Source organism: Sturnira hondurensis, unplaced genomic scaffold (genome assembly GCF_014824575.4).
Source record: "Sturnira hondurensis isolate 20B ecotype Veracruz unplaced genomic scaffold, ASM1482457v3 Scaffold0025325, whole genome shotgun sequence".
NCBI classification, from domain to species: Eukaryota; Metazoa; Chordata; class Mammalia; order Chiroptera; family Phyllostomidae; genus Sturnira; species Sturnira hondurensis.
Window position 1 is genome coordinate 404,486 of NW_028097956.1, and position 20,417 is coordinate 424,902.

Here is a 20,417-nt window from a genome sequence, read left to right on the forward strand (position 1 = left end):
GAGGCCTGTGCTGCAGGGCGGGTCCTGGGGAGGCCGATTCAGGAGGCCGATTCAGGAGGCCGTTGGGGTGCTAGGGCCCCTGCCACGCTGCAGATGCCCACCCCAGGCTCCACACCCATTGTCTGTGAGGCTCTCACAGGGCTGCTCTGTGATCCATGCTGACCTGTGGAGCCAGCGCCTGCCTGTCCTTGGAGCCCTTGGCTAGACACAGTGGACAGTGGCACTGGGTTTGCAGAGAATGTCGCTGGTGGAGCTGAGCGTCAGGAGTGATGCTCTGTGCTTTTGTTCAATCTGCTGGGCACTGCATGGGGCTCCACGGCTGCCGTGGGGTCCGCCTGCGGGGCGGGGGCTCAGACCGGCATCAGTCAGCGCCTTCCCTGGCACTGGGCCCTGGTTGGAGTGCCGTTGCAGGTGCAGACCATCACAAAGTGTGTTCCTTGCCGAGGAAAAATCTGTGCCAGGATGGTGACAGGGGCGTGTGGGTTGTAACGGAGGGGAGGGACAGTGACAGGGATGTGCAGGTCGCCTTGAGGGAAAGCACCCTGTGTGCAGCCTGGAGCCTCGTCCTATAGGCTGCACTGGCCTGGGACCCCAATGACACAGGCGCCTGCCCTGGACGGGCTGTCCGCCAGAGCTTGGCTGTCTGGGCCATGGGTAAGCGGAGGCGTAGGGGAGAGAGAGATCGTGCCTTTTGCTCTGCATGTTGGTTCATTGTGTGGGCCCAGCCTTGCCCTCCGCCTCACAGTGCATGTTGGGTAGTTGGCCTCTCGGGGGCCGTGGGTCTGAGTGACCTGGGGGACTGGGGTTTCCCCCCTGGGGAGTGAGCCCGCAGAGCTCACTGGGGAGGGGTGAGCCCAGCCACAGCCTGGAGCTGCATCCCACAGGGCGGAGGGCTTCCAGTTCACTGAGCTGGGAGGGCCCCTGGCGGTGGGCTGAGAAGGTGAGAGGGCCCACTGGGGTGGGGAGGCTCTTGTGGGGCAGGCATGGCTCAGGGGTCACGGACGCTGGGGCATGGAGACGACAAGCAGAGTTCTAGGCAGTGTCTGTGCGTTGGCCAGTGCCAGTTTATTTACCATGTGTCCACGGGGGCTTGTCTGTCAAGCAGGGTGGCCATGGTACCCTCCCCAGGGTGAGCTCTGTTGGGGCACAGGCATGCCTGTTGGCAGGTACTTGCATCCACCCTCCTCTTGCCCTCCTTTCCTTTCCCCAGCTGCTCAGCTCTTCTGCTTGCTGCTGCTTCCCCGCCTGTCCGTGCTTGGGTGCCCCTTTCCTTCTGGACACCCTTTGAAGCAGCCTTCTTTGGGTCAGTGTCTTCTTTCAGCAGGGCTGGGCCGCTGCCTTCCGAGGCTGGGAGGCTGTGTGGACGGTGGGAGGCCGTGGCCTGGGAGGCTCTTGTGGGGCAGGAGGCCAGCAGTTCATTGCAGCCTGTTGGGCTGGGCCGGGCTCTGCAGGACCCCTGCCCAGCAGCTCCTTCCTGCAGGTGCCTGTGTTAGGCGTGCCCCGGGCTTTCAAGGCCATGCTTGCAGAGGGGCTGCTGGGTGCAGCAAGAGCCGGGCTGGGGGCTGCGAGTGGTGCTCCGTCCTCTCACCCAGAGGGCCGCGGCCTAGTTCCCGCAGCGCCTGGGGCCACACACGCAGTATCTAAACACCTGCAGCGAGAGCACCAGTGGCCGCCCTGGGGCCGCAGGGTCTGGGCAGGGCAGCACCAGCTGTTTCTCGTAGGAGCTGAGGGGGTAGCAGCAGCTGCACTGGGTGCTCACTTGGTGGGTGCTCGTGTTGAAGCTGGAAAGGATCCGTCGCAGGGAGGGTGGGTCAGGGCCACGGCCTTGGGTGGCCCCACTCCTCCCCAGCCACTTGGGAGAAGAGCAGACCCAGGCGGGGTCCTCAGGGTGTGGCCTCTGTTCCCGACCTTCCTGGCTGTCAGGCTTAGCCACCGAGTGACACTGGGAACCTCTACTGGGCAACGTGAGTTCCACGTTCGGAGCCCAAGAGTGGACAGGCAGCCCGGGCCCTGAGCTTACCGGGTGGAGGAGGCGCAGACGCCCTCGCAGTGGGTCACAGTCACGTTGGCTGTGCACCCCTGGTAAGTGATCTCCTCCTCACGCGCCCTAACACTGCAGACCTCTGACGGGGGGTGGGGGAGGGGACAGGTCATGAGGTGCCAGCCCCAGGACATGGTCACAGGGCAGGTGCAGCCTCGGGGACCCTGCTTTGGACCCTCAAGGGAAGGGCTAGTGTACTCGGTGAGTTTTGGGCCCCAGGTCCCCCAAGTGCATTCTGGGCTGGTGGGGAGCAGTGCTGGCCCAGTGGGGCCGGGAGGACACAGGACACCAACTGCACAGCTCCTGAGAGGGGACGACCCTGGGGGCCTGGCAGCACTCTGCTGGGCCCCACCCTGGCCACCTCCCCTTGTCTGAGCCCCACCGACCTCAGACCTTGCAGCTGGGACAAAGCCAGCTGGTACCCCCAAGGGCAAGGGCTTTCTCACAGGATGGGACAGATTCCCCCACTCGTCCCCAGCCTCCCCAGCTACCTCCCCTGCCAGGTGATACCTACCCGTGGGCTGACGTGGCTCTGTCCTGTCTGGCACAGAACCTGTGGGAGGGATGTGGGGAGGATGTCAGTGTCCCCAGAGGGGCACTCCCTGCGGGGTCCTTGGTCCCTGTGTAGATCTGTGAGCTCTGGCCTGCATCCACCCCAGGGACAGAGTTGGTGCACTACCTCGGGCGCGGTGGCAGCCAGGAGAGCAGCGTTGCCATGGGAAATGCCGCTGTGGGACTAAATAAAAAGCTAAAGGAGCGTCTTGAGCAAAGACAGGGTGGCCACCCTTCTCTGCCCAGGCCTTCTCTGCCCAGGCCTCACCCCTGCCTGCTTTGTTCTCCGCTGGTAGAGACAGACCTGGCAGGGGAGGACTCTGGGTGTGTGCCCATGGGTTCCCGATGCCCTGGCTGCTCTTCCCTCCTGATCTCTCTCTCTGGCTCCCTCACCCCACTTCCTGGGGTCTCCTCCCCATGGACAACTTAAACCTAGTCTTTGTCCTCCAGGAGAACCGTGCCACTGTGAACAGTCCTGCCTGGGGCTTGCGAGGGGAGCCCAGTCCAGGCAATGACTGCTGTGGAAGGAACGCCCAAACGGGGGCGAGCGGCATTGCTGGAGGACAGGGCAGCTCAGGCAGGTCTTGGGCGGGGGTGGGGGGGAGCAGAGTAGAAGCTGCAGCTGGCTGCAGGGCTGAACTGGGGCAAGACCGACAGTGGGACAGGCACTGTGTGCCCCCCAGCTCGGCCGCCAGCTGTCCCCAGGGACGAGGCACAGCCAGCCAGTCTTTGCCCTCCTTTCTGTAGCCTGGGGAGGTGGGACTCGTTTCAACCCGAATCCCTGCCAGCCCCTCCCTCTGAGCTCTCGTGGGGGCTGCCGAGGGAGGGGGTCCCCTTAAAGGGGGGTCAGGGTTGCAGCAGGGGACATGGTGGCTGGGACATGAGAGAGCAAGTCCAGGAGTAGAGGTGGGAAAGGGGACCTACTGGAGGAAGCCAGGTACCTCGCCAGCCAGACCAGAGTTTGCTGGAGTGGGGTCTGGGGAGCAGGGGGAGAGGAGCTGGGGCCCACCCACGAAGGTTGAGAACAGCTCCCAAGGACGAGGCCGACATGTGGCAGAGGATGGGAGACAGCAGAGGTGTGGGGAAGCCAGGTACGGGAGATGTGACCCAGACAGCATCAGGGGACAGCTGAGGACACCAGAGCTGACACCTGTGGTAACATGCCCAGAGCCTGTAGCTGGTCAGGGGCGAAGCTGGCTCTCCAGCCAAGTCTGTGCTCAGCACCCTGTGCTGCCAGGCTTTCCCCAGGAGAAAGGCAGGCTTCAGGGGCAGGGAGGGGGACGCGCCTGCCACGACAGCAGCAGGGTGCTGGGCGTGCTGTACCACGGCCTGGGGGACAGGCAGGGAGGCAGCGGCATCCCCGTGGTCATCAGGCAGTGTGTGGAGACAGGAAAAAGCGGGGACTGTGTGGGACTGACCCAGGTGCTGCCGAGTGGAGAGGTTAGGCGGGGAGGAAGGAGTGCACAGTGTCACCAGGCAGTGGGTGGAGAGTTCACTTACTGGAGTAGCTGGGTGCAGACGGGCCGAGGGAAGACACGGAAGAGCCTGAAGTGGGGGAGGTGGCGCTGCCGTGCGCAGTGATGGAGCTGCTCAGGAAGGCAGTGGTCAGCAGTCTTGTGGTGCTGGGATGCCTGGTGGTGAGGTTCGTGGCTGGGGAACTGGGGATGGTAGTCACCCCCACAGTGGATGGCACGAGGCTGGTCACGGGCACTCGGGTGGTGAGAGAAGTGGACCGGGAGGTGGTGGACTGGGAGGACAGGGTGGAGGAGGCTGGTGTGCTGGTGGTGGTGCGGTCTGTGGACGGAACGGCTGTGGTGCTAGAGGCGTGGATGTGCGAGGGGGTGGGAGACGCTGACCAAGGGTCTAATGTAGAGGTGAGTGGAGTCAAGAGCGAAGATGTGTGAGCAGTGGACACAGCTGGAGGGAAAGAGGGTGTGGAATGAGGGGCAGTATTTGAGATGATAGGGAGTCCAGAGGAGGAGGAAGAGAGGATGCCTGGTGTCAAGGTGGTGGGTGGCTGGGAGGTGGAGGCTGCTGCTGTAAATGGGGAAGCGGGGGAAGGCTGTTTACTAGAAGCGGATGTGTGGGAGGACCCTTCAGAAGGAGACGGGGACGGAGGCCTACTTGTGGCTGGGGCAGAGGGGGCAGAATGGCTGGGAGAAGGGGTGGAGTGGAGTGGGAGCTGAGATGTGGCTGGGGAAGTACTCCCAGGGCTTTGGCTGGAGGTTAGGGAAGCAGGATGAGATGCAGGAGGGCGGAGGCTGGAGCCAGGGGGCTGAGTTAGAGAGGGGCTGACGAAGGAGGTGGAGGTTGGGACAGTGCTGACAGGATAATTGGCCTGGGTGGTTCCCGCGGTGCTCACTGCCCCTGGTGGAGTGGAGGGTGACGGCACTGTGTCTGAGACTGAGACAGGGGCATGGGTAGATGGCAGAGCGGTGCCGGTGGGGGCCCCAGTGGATGGGTAAGGAGAATGGGTGTGTGGCTGGGTGGGGGTGGTACCTGTGTGAGAAGTAGGAGTGACGGACCAGGTGGCTGAGTTAGGGACCTGGGTGGATTGAGTGGTCCTGGACTGAGATGCGGTTGGCAAGGAGCTGGTGGTTCTGAATGAGGTTCCCGTGGGGGGCGCTGTGGAGTGGGCGGTGGTTGCCGCAGAACCGGAGTGGGCGGATGGAGAGGTGAATGGAGTGTGTGGAGAGCTGGCCGTGGCCGAGTGCGTGGCGGGGGTTCCAGTTGCGCTGTGGGTTGGGGTGCGTGGCATTGTGGTGTGTGGCGTGGAGGTGGTCCCCGAGTGGACAGGCGCTGAAGGGTGTGGTGGGAGGGAGGTGGAGGTTTTGAGTGTGCTGAGAGAGTGAGGGGCCTGGGTGGTTTTCGTGGCAGTGGCTGCGCCTGTTGGAGTGGAGGGTGACAGCACTGTGTCTGAGACGGGGGCGTGGGTGGATGGCAGAGCGGTGCCCGTGGGGGCCCCAGTGGATGGGTAAGGAGAGTGGGTGTGTGGCTGGGTGGGGGTGGTACCTGTGTGAGAAGTAGGAGTGACGGACCAGGTGGCTGAGTTAGGGACCTGGGTGGATTGAGTGGTCCTGGACTGAGATGCGGTTGGCAAGGAGCTGGTGGTTCTGAATGAGGTTCCCGTGGGGGGCGCTGTGGAGTGGGCGGTGGTTGCCGCAGAACCGGAGTGGGCGGATGGAGAGGTGAATGGAGTGTGTGGAGAGCTGGCCGTGGCCGAGTGCGTGGCGGGGGTTCCAGTTGCGCTGTGGGTTGGGGTGCGTGGCATTGTGGTGTGTGGCGTGGAGGTGGTCCCCGAGTGGACAGGCGCTGAAGGGTGTGGTGGGAGGGAGGTGGAGGTTTTGAGTGTGCTGAGAGAGTGAGGGGCCTGGGTGGTTTTCGTGGCAGTGGCTGCGCCTGTTGGAGTGGAGGGTGACAGCACTGTGTCTGAGACGGGGGCGTGGGTGGATGGCAGAGCGGTGCCCGTGGGGGCCCCAGTGGATGGGTAAGGAGAGTGGGTGTGTGGCTGGGTGGGGGTGGTACCTGTGTGAGAAGTAGGAGTGACGGACCAGGTGGCTGAGTTAGGGACCTGGGTGGATTGAGTGGTCCTGGACTGAGATGCGGTTGGCAAGGAGCTGGTGGTTCTGAATGAGGTTCCCGTGGGGGGCGCTGTGGAGTGGGCGGTGGTTGCCGCAGAACCGGAGTGGGCGGATGGAGAGGTGAATGGAGTGTGTGGAGAGCTGGCCGTGGCCGAGTGCGTGGCGGGGGTTCCAGTTGCGCTGTGGGTTGGGGTGCGTGGCATTGTGGTGTGTGGCGTGGAGGTGGTCCCCGAGTGGACAGGCGCTGAAGGGTGTGGTGGGAGGGAGGTGGAGGTTTTGAGTGTGCTGAGAGAGTGAGGGGCCTGGGTGGTTTTCGTGGCAGTGGCTGCGCCTGTTGGAGTGGAGGGTGACAGCACTGTGTCTGAGACGGGGGCGTGGGTGGATGGCAGAGCGGTGCCCGTGGGGGCCCCAGTGGATGGGTAAGGAGAGTGGGTGTGTGGCTGGGTGGGGGTGGTACCTGTGTGAGAAGTAGGAGTGACGGACCAGGTGGCTGAGTTAGGGACCTGGGTGGATTGAGTGGTCCTGGACTGAGATGCGGTTGGCAAGGAGCTGGTGGTTCTGAATGAGGTTCCCGTGGGGGGCGCTGTGGAGTGGGCGGTGGTTGCCGCAGAACCGGAGTGGGCGGATGGAGAGGTGAATGGAGTGTGTGGAGAGCTGGCCGTGGCCGAGTGCGTGGCGGGGGTTCCAGTTGCGCTGTGGGTTGGGGTGCGTGGCATTGTGGTGTGTGGCGTGGAGGTGGTCCCCGAGTGGACAGGCGCTGAAGGGTGTGGTGGGAGGGAGGTGGAGGTTTTGAGTGTGCTGAGAGAGTGAGGGGCCTGGGTGGTTTTCGTGGCAGTGGCTGCGCCTGTTGGAGTGGAGGGTGACAGCACTGTGTCTGAGACGGGGGCGTGGGTGGATGGCAGAGCGGTGCCCGTGGGGGCCCCAGTGGATGGGTAAGGAGAGTGGGTGTGTGGCTGGGTGGGGGTGGTACCTGTGTGAGAAGTAGGAGTGACGGACCAGGTGGCTGAGTTAGGGACCTGGGTGGATTGAGTGGTCCTGGACTGAGATGCGGTTGGCAAGGAGCTGGTGGTTCTGAATGAGGTTCCCGTGGGGGGCGCTGTGGAGTGGGCGGTGGTTGCCGCAGAACCGGAGTGGGCGGATGGAGAGGTGAATGGAGTGTGTGGAGAGCTGGCCGTGGCCGAGTGCGTGGCGGGGGTTCCAGTTGCGCTGTGGGTTGGGGTGCGTGGCATTGTGGTGTGTGGCGTGGAGGTGGTCCCCGAGTGGACAGGCGCTGAAGGGTGTGGTGGGAGGGAGGTGGAGGTTTTGAGTGTGCTGAGAGAGTGAGGGGCCTGGGTGGTTTTCGTGGCAGTGGCTGCGCCTGTTGGAGTGGAGGGTGACAGCACTGTGTCTGAGACGGGGGCGTGGGTGGATGGCAGAGCGGTGCCCGTGGGGGCCCCAGTGGATGGGTAAGGAGAGTGGGTGTGTGGCTGGGTGGGGGTGGTACCTGTGTGAGAAGTAGGAGTGACGGACCAGGTGGCTGAGTTAGGGACCTGGGTGGATTGAGTGGTCCTGGACTGAGATGCGGTTGGCAAGGAGCTGGTGGTTCTGAATGAGGTTCCCGTGGGGGGCGCTGTGGAGTGGGCGGTGGTTGCCGCAGAACCGGAGTGGGCGGATGGAGAGGTGAATGGAGTGTGTGGAGAGCTGGCCGTGGCCGAGTGCGTGGCGGGGGTTCCAGTTGCGCTGTGGGTTGGGGTGCGTGGCATTGTGGTGTGTGGCGTGGAGGTGGTCCCCGAGTGGACAGGCGCTGAAGGGTGTGGTGGGAGGGAGGTGGAGGTTTTGAGTGTGCTGAGAGAGTGAGGGGCCTGGGTGGTTTTCGTGGCAGTGGCTGCGCCTGTTGGAGTGGAGGGTGACAGCACTGTGTCTGAGACGGGGGCGTGGGTGGATGGCAGAGCGGTGCCCGTGGGGGCCCCAGTGGATGGGTAAGGAGAGTGGGTGTGTGGCTGGGTGGGGGTGGTACCTGTGTGAGAAGTAGGAGTGACGGACCAGGTGGCTGAGTTAGGGACCTGGGTGGATTGAGTGGTCCTGGACTGAGATGCGGTTGGCAAGGAGCTGGTGGTTCTGAATGAGGTTCCCGTGGGGGGCGCTGTGGAGTGGGCGGTGGTTGCCGCAGAACCGGAGTGGGCGGATGGAGAGGTGAATGGAGTGTGTGGAGAGCTGGCCGTGGCCGAGTGCGTGGCGGGGGTTCCAGTTGCGCTGTGGGTTGGGGTGCGTGGCATTGTGGTGTGTGGCGTGGAGGTGGTCCCCGAGTGGACAGGCGCTGAAGGGTGTGGTGGGAGGGAGGTGGAGGTTTTGAGTGTGCTGAGAGAGTGAGGGGCCTGGGTGGTTTTCGTGGCAGTGGCTGCGCCTGTTGGAGTGGAGGGTGACAGCACTGTGTCTGAGACGGGGGCGTGGGTGGATGGCAGAGCGGTGCCCGTGGGGGCCCCAGTGGATGGGTAAGGAGAGTGGGTGTGTGGCTGGGTGGGGGTGGTACCTGTGTGAGAAGTAGGAGTGACGGACCAGGTGGCTGAGTTAGGGACCTGGGTGGATTGAGTGGTCCTGGACTGAGATGCGGTTGGCAAGGAGCTGGTGGTTCTGAATGAGGTTCCCGTGGGGGGCGCTGTGGAGTGGGCGGTGGTTGCCGCAGAACCGGAGTGGGCGGATGGAGAGGTGAATGGAGTGTGTGGAGAGCTGGCCGTGGCCGAGTGCGTGGCGGGGGTTCCAGTTGCGCTGTGGGTTGGGGTGCGTGGCATTGTGGTGTGTGGCGTGGAGGTGGTCCCCGAGTGGACAGGCGCTGAAGGGTGTGGTGGGAGGGAGGTGGAGGTTTTGAGTGTGCTGAGAGAGTGAGGGGCCTGGGTGGTTTTCGTGGCAGTGGCTGCGCCTGTTGGAGTGGAGGGTGACAGCACTGTGTCTGAGACGGGGGCGTGGGTGGATGGCAGAGCGGTGCCCGTGGGGGCCCCAGTGGATGGGTAAGGAGAGTGGGTGTGTGGCTGGGTGGGGGTGGTACCTGTGTGAGAAGTAGGAGTGACGGACCAGGTGGCTGAGTTAGGGACCTGGGTGGATTGAGTGGTCCTGGACTGAGATGCGGTTGGCAAGGAGCTGGTGGTTCTGAATGAGGTTCCCGTGGGGGGCGCTGTGGAGTGGGCGGTGGTTGCCTCAGAACCGGAGTGGGCGGATGGAGAGGTGAATGAAGTGTGTGGAGAGCTGTGCGTGGGTGTAAGTGGGAGATGGTGGTCTGTGGTGGGCTCTGGACTCTGGCCTGGTGTTGTCTCCCATGGTCTCGGTGGGTCCGTAGGGCCCGTCTCGTGGCCTGTTGATCCAGTGGGGTGCTCATTTGTTGTGTGCTCTGTGGGAATAGTATGCGAATGTTAATTTTTTGTTCTGTGTTTCTATCAAGCTCAGTGTCCTGTCCTGGCTGCCCCTCACTGCTGACTTTTCCCTCTGACTCAGGTGGGGAGGCTCCCGGCATGACGCCTTCCTTTCCCAATGGCTCTGTTTTCGTTGGCCCCTCCCCTGGGCGTTGGTTGCAGCTGGGCTCTCCCCAGATGCTACAGGGCACCCGCCTTTTGCCCTGCTGAGCATTTTGTGATGGGCTTTGGTCGTCCCTCGTGTCTCCCCTGGGTCTTTAGTGTTTTGGACACCTGCCCCAGCTGGCAGACCTGAGGCCTGCATTTCAGAACCAGACTCTGGAAGCTTGTGGTCCCTGGGGGTGTGGGCGCCCCTGGTGTCCGCACGTCCTCACCTGGTGGCATGGCCGTGGTGGATGGTCCTGTGGGTGCTGTGGCCAGGAAAATGATGGTGAATGTGGTTAGTAGCAGGTGGGCTCAGGCTCGGGGCCCAATAGGCTGTCCCCCTCTTTTGGGCTGGGGGTGTCCCTGACTGCTGGTCCGAGGCCAGGCTTTGGTATGTAGCCCCGCCTAGGATAGGCTGGGTGTCAGGGCACCTGTGCTGTGCCCCCTCAGTGAGGACACCAGGGTGGGGTGTCCTTACTTCCAGGTGGCCCCGTGGCTGTTTGTGGTGTTGTTGGGCTTGGCCTTGCCGCTGTGGTGCGTACTGTGGACCGAGCTGTGGATCCTGTAGCTGTGCTGCGCGGTGGTCTTATGGGCTGTGTTGTGGCCTGTGTCTCGGTCCGTCCTTTCACTGTGGTGGTGGGCGCCAGAGGTGACGTGGCTTGCGTGGTGACGGCCGAGGTGGTTGGAGGTGATTCTGCAGAGAGCAGGGCTCAGAACATCTCTGCACCGTCTGCTTTTGCCCCCTTTTCCTGCTGAGTTGAAGGTCCTTGCCCTGCCTGTGCCACGAGGCCCTGGCCAGGAGGGTGGACTTGACCCCCTTGAAAGGGGCACATGTCTTCCTCTAGCTTACCCTCATGTCACCTCTCAGCTGGCCTGGACTTGGTGGCCTCAGGGACATTTCAGTGGCCATGGCTCATTGGGTCACTGGCTCTTTCTTCACCTGCCCTTGCAGGAACCACATCTCGTCCCCTCGTGGTCCCTGGGCAGCTGGACAGGGCTGCTACTTTGTAGGGTGGGATGGCTTCATGGAGGGCTGGCATTTGCTCCCTGCACTCAGCACACCCCAGACACTTAGGGACAGTGTCAGCAGGGGAGGGCCATGTTCTGTGACTAGCTTATCCTCCAGGCACACCTGTGCTTGAGCACATTCTCTGTGGGGAAGTGGGGCACCCCCTCCCACGCCCCCCTGGAGCGCATCTGTGATCCTGCACACATCCTGCCCCCTCCCTGCGGCCTTACCTCCAGCAGAGACAGTGCGTCCTGTCTGGGTTGTCAGGGCTGTCTGTGCCTGGGTGGAGGAGGGTGCTGGGGCTGTGGGTGTAAAGCCTGTCATGGGGGTCTCAGGTGTGAGGGACGAGCTGGCTGAGGGTGCAGTGGAGCTGAAGACGCCAGTGGTTCTGGGGGTGGCTGTGGTGGGCTTGGCTTCTGTGGAGGGCAGACGGGCCGTCACTGTGCAATAGCCTTTTGAGGAGCCCCTGGCTTGCTTGCTGAGCCTCTGAGACATGCAGTACCCACCCCCCCCCCCCCCGCCTCAGGCAGGCGGGGCAGAAGGCACAGTGTTGAGCCTGTGCCCCTCTGAGGCACTGTGAGGTCCTGGTGGCTTTGCTGTGACAGTGGCCCTGCAGTGGGGTCACAGCGGGGTGCCTGTTGGTTGACCAGGAGCTAAGCTTTACTCGACCCTCCCCTCTGCTTTCCTGGTCGGCACCCTTGTTCCTACAGTGGGGGGCAGCCCAGGTCAGCCCAGGTGCACTGCAGCCCTGCCCCACACGCCAGCCAGGGGCTCGGGGATGGAGGCAGGCTCAGCCAATGGGTGTGAGGGAAGCGCCCGAGGAGGCTAGTGTGAGTGCAGTTAGTTACCTGTGGTGGGTAGTGGCAGCGTTGGCGGCGTGGTGGGCAGCAGCCCTGCAAGAGGGCAGGTGGTCAGCGCTGTTTCCCTCCTGCTGCTCGCCCAGCCCGGCCCTCCGATTGCCCCCAGGGCCTGGGTCGGGGGCTCCTCAGAGACAGAGGCAGCCCCTGCTCCTGTGTCCTTTCCCCCCCATCTTCGCCCCTTCTCAGCACCATCCCCTGACCGTAGTGTTGGCTTGGCAGCGGGACGCTGTCCAGCGCTTACTTCACGGCAGCTCTCCAGGCCACAGTCTTGGACTCCTCAGGTGGCTCCTGCTCTGTACCCAGCAGCGGGGGGCTGGGCATGGGGACTCAGTGCATGGGGGGGGCGTTTGTTTTCCCTGTGTCTGCTCTCTGGGGTGCGGGGGTCTCAGCGCTGCAGGGCGCAGCCTGGGGAGGGGCTGCTAGAGAGCGGACCGGAGGTGTGTGCAGGTCTGGTGGGTGCGGGCCCTCTGACGGCGCTTACCACACGGCCTGCAGGTCCCCGAGTCATGGTCGAAGTACGCGTCCTGGGAGCAGTTGTAGCAGCCTGGGGCGGTGCCAAGAGCACAGGGGTGGAGTTGGAGGCCGCTCCTCCTCGGGCCTTGGTTCCCGCCCTCTCTGTCGAGGCTGCCCGGGCCTCTCCCCTGAGCTGCAGGGTAGTTGCCCCTTGCTCCCCCCATCCCAAGCCACCCTGCACTGGGTGTCTCACCCCGCCCCCCATCCCACCTGTTGCAGCCTCCGGGACCCAGGCTTCCCCTCCTCCACCTGTCATGCCTGGGCCTTCCTGCCCCTTTCCACCTGGCTTGGGAAGCCGTCAGTCCCCTGGGCCAGCCTTTCCTTCTCTGTGCCCTGTACCTTCGATGTTGGCATCTGGGAAGCTCTGCAGGTGCTGGGGGCAGAGGCACGGCTGGTAGTGCCACGTGCAGTTGGCCTTCTGGGTGTACTGGAACTTGTCTGCACCCACCCGCTCGTGCGTGTTGTAGAAGTCGCAGTAGATGGCTGAGAAGACAGATGCCCAGGAGGGGCCCTGAGCCCGTGCTGGAGCCTGGAGGCTCTTGGTCCCCCACGAGGTCCCTCTGCCGGGGCTCAGCCTGCCACCCACACAGGAGGGGAGCCACCGGTGGGGCCCCCCCATCGGGGGTGGGGTGGGGCACTCACGGCAGAAGTCTGGGGTCCTCCAGTCCACACAAACGCCCTTGTCCAGGCAGGCCTTGGCGTAGGCGGCCACGGCGTCGCACAGGCACTCACAGTCCCCAGTGGTGTCACAGCCACAGGCATCGCGCACGCAGGCCTCATAGTAGGGCAGGTGGTACACCTGTGGGGGCCAGCCTTCAGTGGCCGCTGCCCTCCCGCCCTGGGGGCCCGAGGCCCAGCTGTTGTGTGGCGGGAGCCCGGCCCCACAGTGCGTGGCCCACCTGGCTGTGGCAGGCGGTGAAGGTCTGGCTGTTGATGATGCTGCACTTCTTCATGGCCCAGGCGCGGCGGAAGGTGTTCAAGCTGCAGGGCTCCAGCACAAAGCTGGTGTCCCCACAGAGCGGGCTCTCCTTCCATGAGTTCACGAACTCCAGCTCGCTGGATGCCACGTACTGGCTGCGCGTCTCAAAGTCGTCCTTCATGTTCCCATTGTAGTTGCCGCACAGGCCGCACAGGGTGTCCTGTGGGGGCCAGGGTCAGCTGGTGCGTGGGCACAGCCCCTGCCTCCACGGCCTGGGCAGGGCCGTGCTGTACCTGAGTGGCACGGGAGATCTTGATGGAGATGGTCATGTGCTTGTTCCAGATAAGGGTCAGGTTGTAGCTGCTGCTGATGGTGATGTCTAGCTGCAGGTGCAGGGAGCCAGCCTTGATCCGGAAGTGTACAAGGGGCTCAGCCCCGCTGACCGTGTAGTTTCTGTCTGCCAGCACAATGGACAGGCCCTGGAGGGGCAGGGGCGTCACTGGCTGCCTGCCCCCAGGCCTGGGCTACTGAATGCCACCAGCTTTGTCTCCCTGCCCGTGTTCTCTCAGGCAGGGTGGACGTGTCCATTAAGGACACATGTGGGCCAGTGCATGCCTTCTGGAGCTTGCTGTGGGCAGGAGGTTCCAGAACATCATGGACACCGCACTGAGGGCTGACTCGAACTTCTGGGAGGACTCCCTACTTCCAACCCCTCATGGTTGTTCAGCTTGGGGAGATGCTACTGCCTGTTGCGAGTGGCCAGTGGCACAGAGGCTGCCCTGTGGGGACGTCTGCCCCGCCTGCTCACCCCCAGGGAGACTCTGATGGCTCGGGAGCAGGTGACGCCCGACTTCCCGCACACCACATTCTCCGTCAGGATCTTGAAGGTGGGCCGGGAGTTGTTGGTGCCGCAGCCGTCCTGTGGGGAGGGAGCACTGAGGAGGAGCCAGCCACGAGCTCCGTGTGGCACCCCCAGGGCCACCTTGTGGCCTGCCCCCGTGGCCGCCCTGCCCCTGTGGCCTCACCGTGGCCAGGATGTATTCGCAGTTGCCCTCAAACACGAAGCGCTGTCCGTCGAAGGTGACCACGTGGCCCTCGCCATAGAGGGTGCAGGTGGACGAGCAGTGGACGCTGTCCTGGCATGTCCACTTGCCCCTCGAGCAGGTGCTAAGGAAGGAGCAGGTGCTCTGGGGTTCTGAGCAGCCCGGGCCACGTGCACCCCCACAGGATGCTGACCCTGCCCACCCCACAGGACCCCGAGGACAGCCCTGGGCCACTGGGGTTCCTACAGTGCAGCTTGGCTTACCAGGTCTTACAGTCAGTGTGGAGCTCAGCGCCTCGGGGGTATGAAGCCCCTGCAAACTCGCATGGGCACTCCTCGGGGGGCACACACTGCCCGCTGGCATTCTCATAGAGTCCCTCAGTGCAGACGCAGCCAGGCTCACACTTGGTGGGCACCTACAGGGAGGTGGGGTGGCAGTCCTTGGTGGGGGGCCCGCCTGTGGGCCGTTCAGAGACCGCCCCCCTGCATTCCTTCCAGGCTCACTGCATCCACTCTGCTCCAGCTTTTCTATTAGCAAAGCCACTCCTCCCTTAGGGAAGGTTCTGGCATGTCTGGGTCTCATGGCTGGGCTGTTGGACTCCTCTCCCTTCCCAAGTTGGGGGGCTTCAGTCCTCAGGGAGCCCTTGAGCTGCCTCCCACCCCACTGGCCACATTTATCATGTAGGGCAGGGATGGAGGGGCAGCCCGGCCCTCCCCTGAGGTTCTGGACTTCTTCTCATGGCCCAGAGAGAGGCTCTGTGTTGGCGACCACAGGAATGGCCAGCGCAGGTCCCCCATGGGGAGTGCCCTGCCCCTCGCTTGCCCCAGGCTTACACAGGGGGTGCCAGTGGCCAGCATCTGGCAGGTAGGGGCGCAGGCTGCCCCAAACTTGCTCTCTGAGGACTGGCTGCAGGATTGGAACGTCTTGGGGGCCAAACAGGCAGCTGCAGGGAAGAGGAGCCGGGTGAGGTACGCTCAGTGGGGCCCAGGGCTCCTCATGGTCCAGGTCAGCTGCCTCAGCCAAGCTACGTACCCAGGAGCATCTGTGGCTGCCTGGGGCAGCTCAGCTTCCCGTTTATGCAGTAGCTGAAAGAGAGGCCATGTGAGCGGGTGGCCCTGGGACGGGGACGGCAGGCAGGGTGGGGCGGGGGGGGGCCAGCCATCCAGGATGCCTCACACACCAGATGACGCCATTGACCACAGTGGACTGGCCGGCCAGGACAAGCTTGCGGTCGTCCAGGAGGCAGGGACACTGGGCCTTGCGCACACACTCAGCTTTGTGGTTGAGGTAGGTGCCCTCTGGGCAGTTGCAGCCCTCCACGGGAGTGGCGCTGGGGTGGCACTCAGTTGCGCGGTTGGACAACGAGAGGCATGTACGGCTGCAGGCCCGGCTGTCATAGCTGAATGTCTGGTTGCCCGTGCAGGGGATGGCTGCGGGAAACCTGGCTGTTAGGTCCCCAGAGGATGGTCCACAGGGCTCAGGCCCTGGGCCCTCATGGTGACCCCGCCCTCTGCATGACCCCAGAGCCCCTGCTGTCCATGCCATGTGGCCTCACGCACTGCAGTTCTCCACGCTACTTCTCCAGCCCCAGAGCAGGACACCCCGAGAGGCACACGTGTGGGCGTAGTCCCCCAGCGCAGCACAGATGTGTGGGAAGGTCTCCTCGTAGTTGCAGGCCTGGTATACACACCTCTGCAGGCAGACAGGAGCGTGGGCACCTGCCCTTCTGCTGCCCAGAGTCCCTGAGGCCTCCCCCCCACTGCAGCCCTCCCGGCTGCCCACACGCCCTGCCCACCTTGTAGAAGGGCTTGGGGTTCACCACGCCATGGCACTTCTCGAACACTGTCCCCTTGCTCACCAGCACTGCGCAGTGGGTCTCTGCGCACAACTCTGTGGGGACAAGCCCAGTGGGTCTCCTGCTCGCCTGGCCCGGGTCCCCTGCCTGCCCCGCAGCCTCTGGGCCTGGGCACTCACTGTTGAGCTGGCTCATGGCGCAGGGGTCGGTCTCGCGCTCCAGGGCAGCGGGGCAGTTCCCAGCCCGCCAGGAGTCCACGAAGAGTGAGGCAGTGCCCTCAGCGACTCCCATGCTGCTCGTAAGGTCGTCTGTCGTGTCCCCATTGAAGTTGCCGCAGAGCCCTGAGCAGGCCGGGCTGTGAGGGTGGGCCAGCCTCCGTACCTGCCCTGCCCTGCCTCCCACTGACCACACCCTGGGCAAGAGGCCAGCCCCCTCAGGAGGGCTGGCTGCTGTGAGGAGTTGGACTTGCTGGGTCCATGTGAGATTCTGAGGCCCCTTTGCTTCTGGCGCGGTCGAGCCAGTCGGGCCGTGGCCTCCAGGCTGGTCCTGGGCCAGCACAGGAGGGACTCACCTCTGGTCTGGCCTCTGAACTGGGGCCCAACTGTGATGTACGCCTGGAACACGGGCTGCAGCTGGACCACAAGCTCCAGCCCGAAGGTGGTGGCCATCTGGAGGTGGGTGGACGTCTGCCTGAATACCGTGATGTTGCCTGCGGGGAGAGGGCTCAGCGGGTGGCCTTCTCCGGGGCCCTCCCCAAGGCCGTGTAGGGGCTGCCCACTCACCAGTCTTGTATGGTAGCCACTTGGTGTCTCCATTGTTGGTGATCACCGCGTCTTGGGAAATCACGATTTTGTCCTAGAGGGAGGGTGGGCCCAGTCACTGGGGCACCAGGAGTGTGGGGACCTACGGGCCATGTGGGGGGCAGCAGGTGGGGGACGAGGGTGGGGGCACACAGCTGCCTGGGGACCAAGGTGGGCGCAGCAGCCGCAGGCAGTGGCCTCACCTGGCTGGACATGTAGATGAGTGCGGCCAGGGAGGTCTCCGAGTGCGAGGACCCAGACTTGTCGTACACAGCCATGAGGGAGCCCCCGTCGGGGAGCTGCGGGCTCTGGGGGGAGGGCAGTGAGCACGGAGGGCCAGGGCTCCTGGTGAACCCCCTGGTGGAACCCCTTGTGAGACCCCCACCCCGGGGTGACCCCTTTGGGCAGGACCCCTGGGGGAGTCCCCGTGGCAGGCCCGCCCCACCTGGAGGAGGACGTAGGTGCACGTCCCATGGAAGCGGTAGGGCCTGGCGTCGAACGTGGTCACAAAGGAGCCGCCTTCCAGGGCACAGCTCTGGGGGCAGGGCCGCTCCTCGCATTTCCAGCGTCCCATGGTGCACTGGCTGTGGGTGGGGAGGGCCACCCAGAGTGGTGGGCAGGGCTGCAGGGCCAGGTGGCACCCAAGGGTGCTCTGGGCCAGCAGAGCTGGCTGCCTCTGCTGCCGCCTTGACACCCAGGCCCCCCACATCCCCTCCTGTCCTTGGGCCCTCACAGGCTGCTGCACTCACCAGGTGCGGCAGGCATCTGAAGTGACTTCCCCGGGGGCGTAGGCCACCCCACCGAGCGTGCAGGGGCACTGGGCAACTGGCACGCAGGTAAGGTTTTTTGAAATGTCATCCAGAACCGTACCTGCGGAAAGGGGCTTCCTGAGGCTGTGTGGCAGACACCCCCCCCCCTCCCCGACCCGTGCCTCAGGAGGCCCTCATCTCCACATCCGTCTTCACGCCCACCTGAGCACAGGTCCTGCCTCTGGTCTGGCTCAGAGCCCACCTCCCAGCCACCTCTTGGACCCTGCAGTGGACACGAGCTCACTGTCCCGTGGATGTGTACCGGTGGCCATAGGCACACTTTGGGGGTGGCAGGGGGTTTCTGGTTCCAGTGTGCCAGGCAGGGCCCTGTTCGGGGCCCCTGTTGAGGGGCCTCTTGGGGAGCAGCACCTCACCCTCTGGGCAGAAGCAGCCGAAGGTGCAGAAGCTGGCACAGCTGTGCTGTGGGTTGGAGCAGGTCTTGACACAGGCCTCGCCACACTCCTGGTACACCTGGTTGGCTGGGCATGGGCCCAGGGCTGCAGGTACGTGGGGCCCTGGTGAGAAGGCGGGCACCCCATGGCCCTGCCCAGCCCCTCCAGTGGGCCTCCTGCCTCATGGAGGAGGTGGCATTTGGGGTCCTGCCCTCCCCCACCTCCCTCGGGACTCACAGCAGAGGCTGGGGCTCCGCCAGCGGCTGACGGGCTGGCTGGCCAGGCTGCACTGGCGTGAGTACTCGGACAGCGTGGCACAGCCGCAGCTCTGCTGGTCTGGCTGGGCACAAGCGGCCAGGTCTGCCTGGCAGCTCTTCAGGAAGGGCTTCGTAGGCACGTTGCACTTGGGGGCCACCAGGGTCAGCAGCTGGGCGCAGGTCCGGGCCTGGGCAGAGAGCCACTAGGTCAAGGGGGAAGGTCGCACCCCACACCCAGTGTTTGCCCTGGAAGTCTGCGGCTGGCCCCCGTGGCTGAAGGGCACTCAGCCCCGGGTAGCCTGACCATCTCACGCACATGCTCTGCCCGTAGGACCTGGGGGCTGGGGACGGCCTCGTGGGTGCAGATCTCGTTGGGGTCATCCAGCCTCTGCAGGGCCACATACTTGTGGGGCTCCAGGAGCTTGCCTGTGGTGGGGGTGGTCCAGGTCAGCACCGCGGGGCCGGCCACACAGGGGCCTGGGCCTGCCCACACCTACCGTCTTCACTCAGAAACTCGTTGGTCCTCCTGCCGTCGAAGTTCCCGCAGAGCCCGCACATCCTGCCCCTGTGCTTGTCCTCCACCAGCACCTGGGGTGGCGGGGCGGCACCGCCGGGTGTGAGGGGGTGGCGGGGGCTGCCAAGGCTCCAGGACCCCCTCTGCATGTGGATTGTGGCTGCCCTCCCTGCCCCTCCCTGGGGACTCCTTTTCTCCTTGGATGGTCCTCATCTTTGAGAGGAAGCTGAGCTGCCGGCCAAGCCCAGGCCCACCCAGGCTCCTGGCTGGAGTCAGCACACATTGCAGGAGCTGGAGGGCGGGGCGGGGCCCCCACCCCAAGTTCTGCCTACCAGGCACCTGTCCCCAGGGGCAGCCGCCCCCACCCCAGCCACGTCCTCACCATGAGGTGGGTGCCTGGGCCCCACACCACCACCAGCTCCAGCTCCAGCTGCTTGGCTACCAGCCGAACACTCTGGCCAAAGGGGGTGATCTGCAGCCCGTTGCTGGTGTAGGGCAGGCTGACGGCTCTGTGGGGTGACAGTGGTCAGTGGCGGCCCCCTCGGTCCCCTGGCCACGTCCTCCATCAGCCCCCAGATGCCTGGCCATGCCTCCTACCCCACGTCTCTGACGGAGATGCCCTCCTGCTGCACAGTGACCGCAGAGGACCCCAGCTCCACAATGACCCGGGAGATGTTGCCACCAGGTTCTCGCCGCAGCTGGACACTGAAGGTGGGCGAGGTGTCCTCACAGATAGCCGCGAAGACGTAGTTGCAGGTCCCCTTGAAGTCATACACATGGCCATCGAAGGTGGAGAAGTGGCCAGCCCCCCATGTGGAGCACCAGCCCCTGCCTGGAGCTATGGAGAGAGGGGGGGTGTTGTGGAAATCTGTGCCCCCCCAGCTGTCACGGGTGGTTCTGGGCAGCCTGTTTGCAAGAGCTGGGCCCCTGGGGACCCCATGCTCAGCTCAGAGACAAGTTCCGTCCACCCCAGACCCTCCCAGGGCAGGGGAATGCGGCCTTACCCCACGCCCAGAGTTGGGGTCTGCCCCCTGCGGCCCCAGGTGGGGGGTCTCCCTGTCACCAATGCTGGAGGACACATGTTGTAGCCCAGCCCCTGCCCCATGCCCCCCCCCCCGCCACCACCTGGTAGCACAGGCCTGCCCCCCAGTTGAACAGCTGGCCAAGGCTCTCCTGTGACTGATGCCCCTCGTGGAAAACCTGGATTCTGGCCACCCTGGGGCAGGGCCGTGGCCTTCACCTGTTTGTGATGAGTCCTTCAGCCCCTGGAGGCCTGGGTGGGCAAAGGACGTGTGGTCCAGACCTGCATGGACAGGGCTCATGGTCAGTGCTGGGACCAGCCACCTCTGCCCTGGTGCTCAGAACTGAGCTATGAACAGGCCCAGGGTGGGTGGGGACCACGTGCCGGCCCCAGGCCTGAGCCCAGCCCTGCACTCCCCACACCTCCAACTTTTCCTGTACAGCCCCTCCTCTGTTCACTTGCTCATCCACTCAGTCACTTACCAGATCCACGTGGAGTGGGCCCTGGTTGTGTGCCTGTCACCCTCTGGGTACAGGAGACACAGGGGACGAGGTCCCTGCTCCCGAGAGCCCCCAAGGAAGGTGAGAGGTTCACACACACCCTAACCGAGCCCTTGGAGACGGCAGCCGGTTGGCTGGGAGCATGGGGGTCAGGGCTGATAGGTGCTGATGTGATGCTCGCCACCTCTGGTGCCCTAGGGCCCCGGGCCCCTGCGTTGGCCCAACGGGCTCCCCTCTCTCCTGCGCTCCTGGGCATGCCAGGCCCCCCAGGTTGATGGGGGACC

General features: G+C 64.5%; 1 protein-coding gene across 1 annotated transcript; it reads right to left on the reverse strand.

The window, feature by feature from the left end:
• Positions 1-1,563: 1,563 nt before the first annotated feature.
• Positions 1,564-19,717, reverse strand: MUC6 (mucin 6, oligomeric mucus/gel-forming). The gene is made up of 34 exons (XM_037039252.1): positions 19,690-19,717; positions 19,210-19,450; positions 18,995-19,121; positions 18,596-18,686; positions 18,415-18,524; positions 18,079-18,286; positions 17,824-17,946; positions 17,390-17,510; positions 17,086-17,224; positions 16,844-16,948; positions 16,623-16,695; positions 16,412-16,549; positions 16,020-16,181; positions 15,841-15,935; positions 15,605-15,737; positions 15,226-15,475; positions 15,078-15,130; positions 14,879-14,988; positions 14,309-14,460; positions 14,028-14,169; positions 13,811-13,921; positions 13,296-13,481; positions 12,983-13,222; positions 12,726-12,882; positions 12,423-12,566; positions 12,052-12,114; positions 11,559-11,603; positions 10,941-11,126; positions 10,834-10,852; positions 10,180-10,329; positions 4,450-4,510; positions 4,094-4,340; positions 2,021-2,123; positions 1,564-1,781 (listed from the first exon to the last, which is right to left on the reverse strand). Exons 1-34 carry the CDS (start codon positions 19,715-19,717, stop codon positions 1,604-1,606), a joined length of 4,491 nt encoding a protein of 1,496 aa, XP_036895147.1. The 3' UTR covers positions 1,564-1,603.
• Between the last annotated feature and the right edge of the window lie 700 nt (positions 19,718-20,417).

Coding starts and splice junctions, on each gene's coding strand:
- MUC6 (XM_037039252.1), bottom strand. CDS start 19,717: ATGGGGCAGGGGCTGGGCTACAACATGT. Junction 16,182..16,411: donor GTTCAGAGGCCAGACCAGAG/GTGAGTCCCTCC, acceptor CGGCCTGCTCAG/GGCTCTGCGGCAACTTCAAT. Junction 13,922..14,027: donor GCGAATACATCCTGGCCACG/GTGAGGCCACAG, acceptor CCCTCCCCACAG/GACGGCTGCGGCACCAACAA.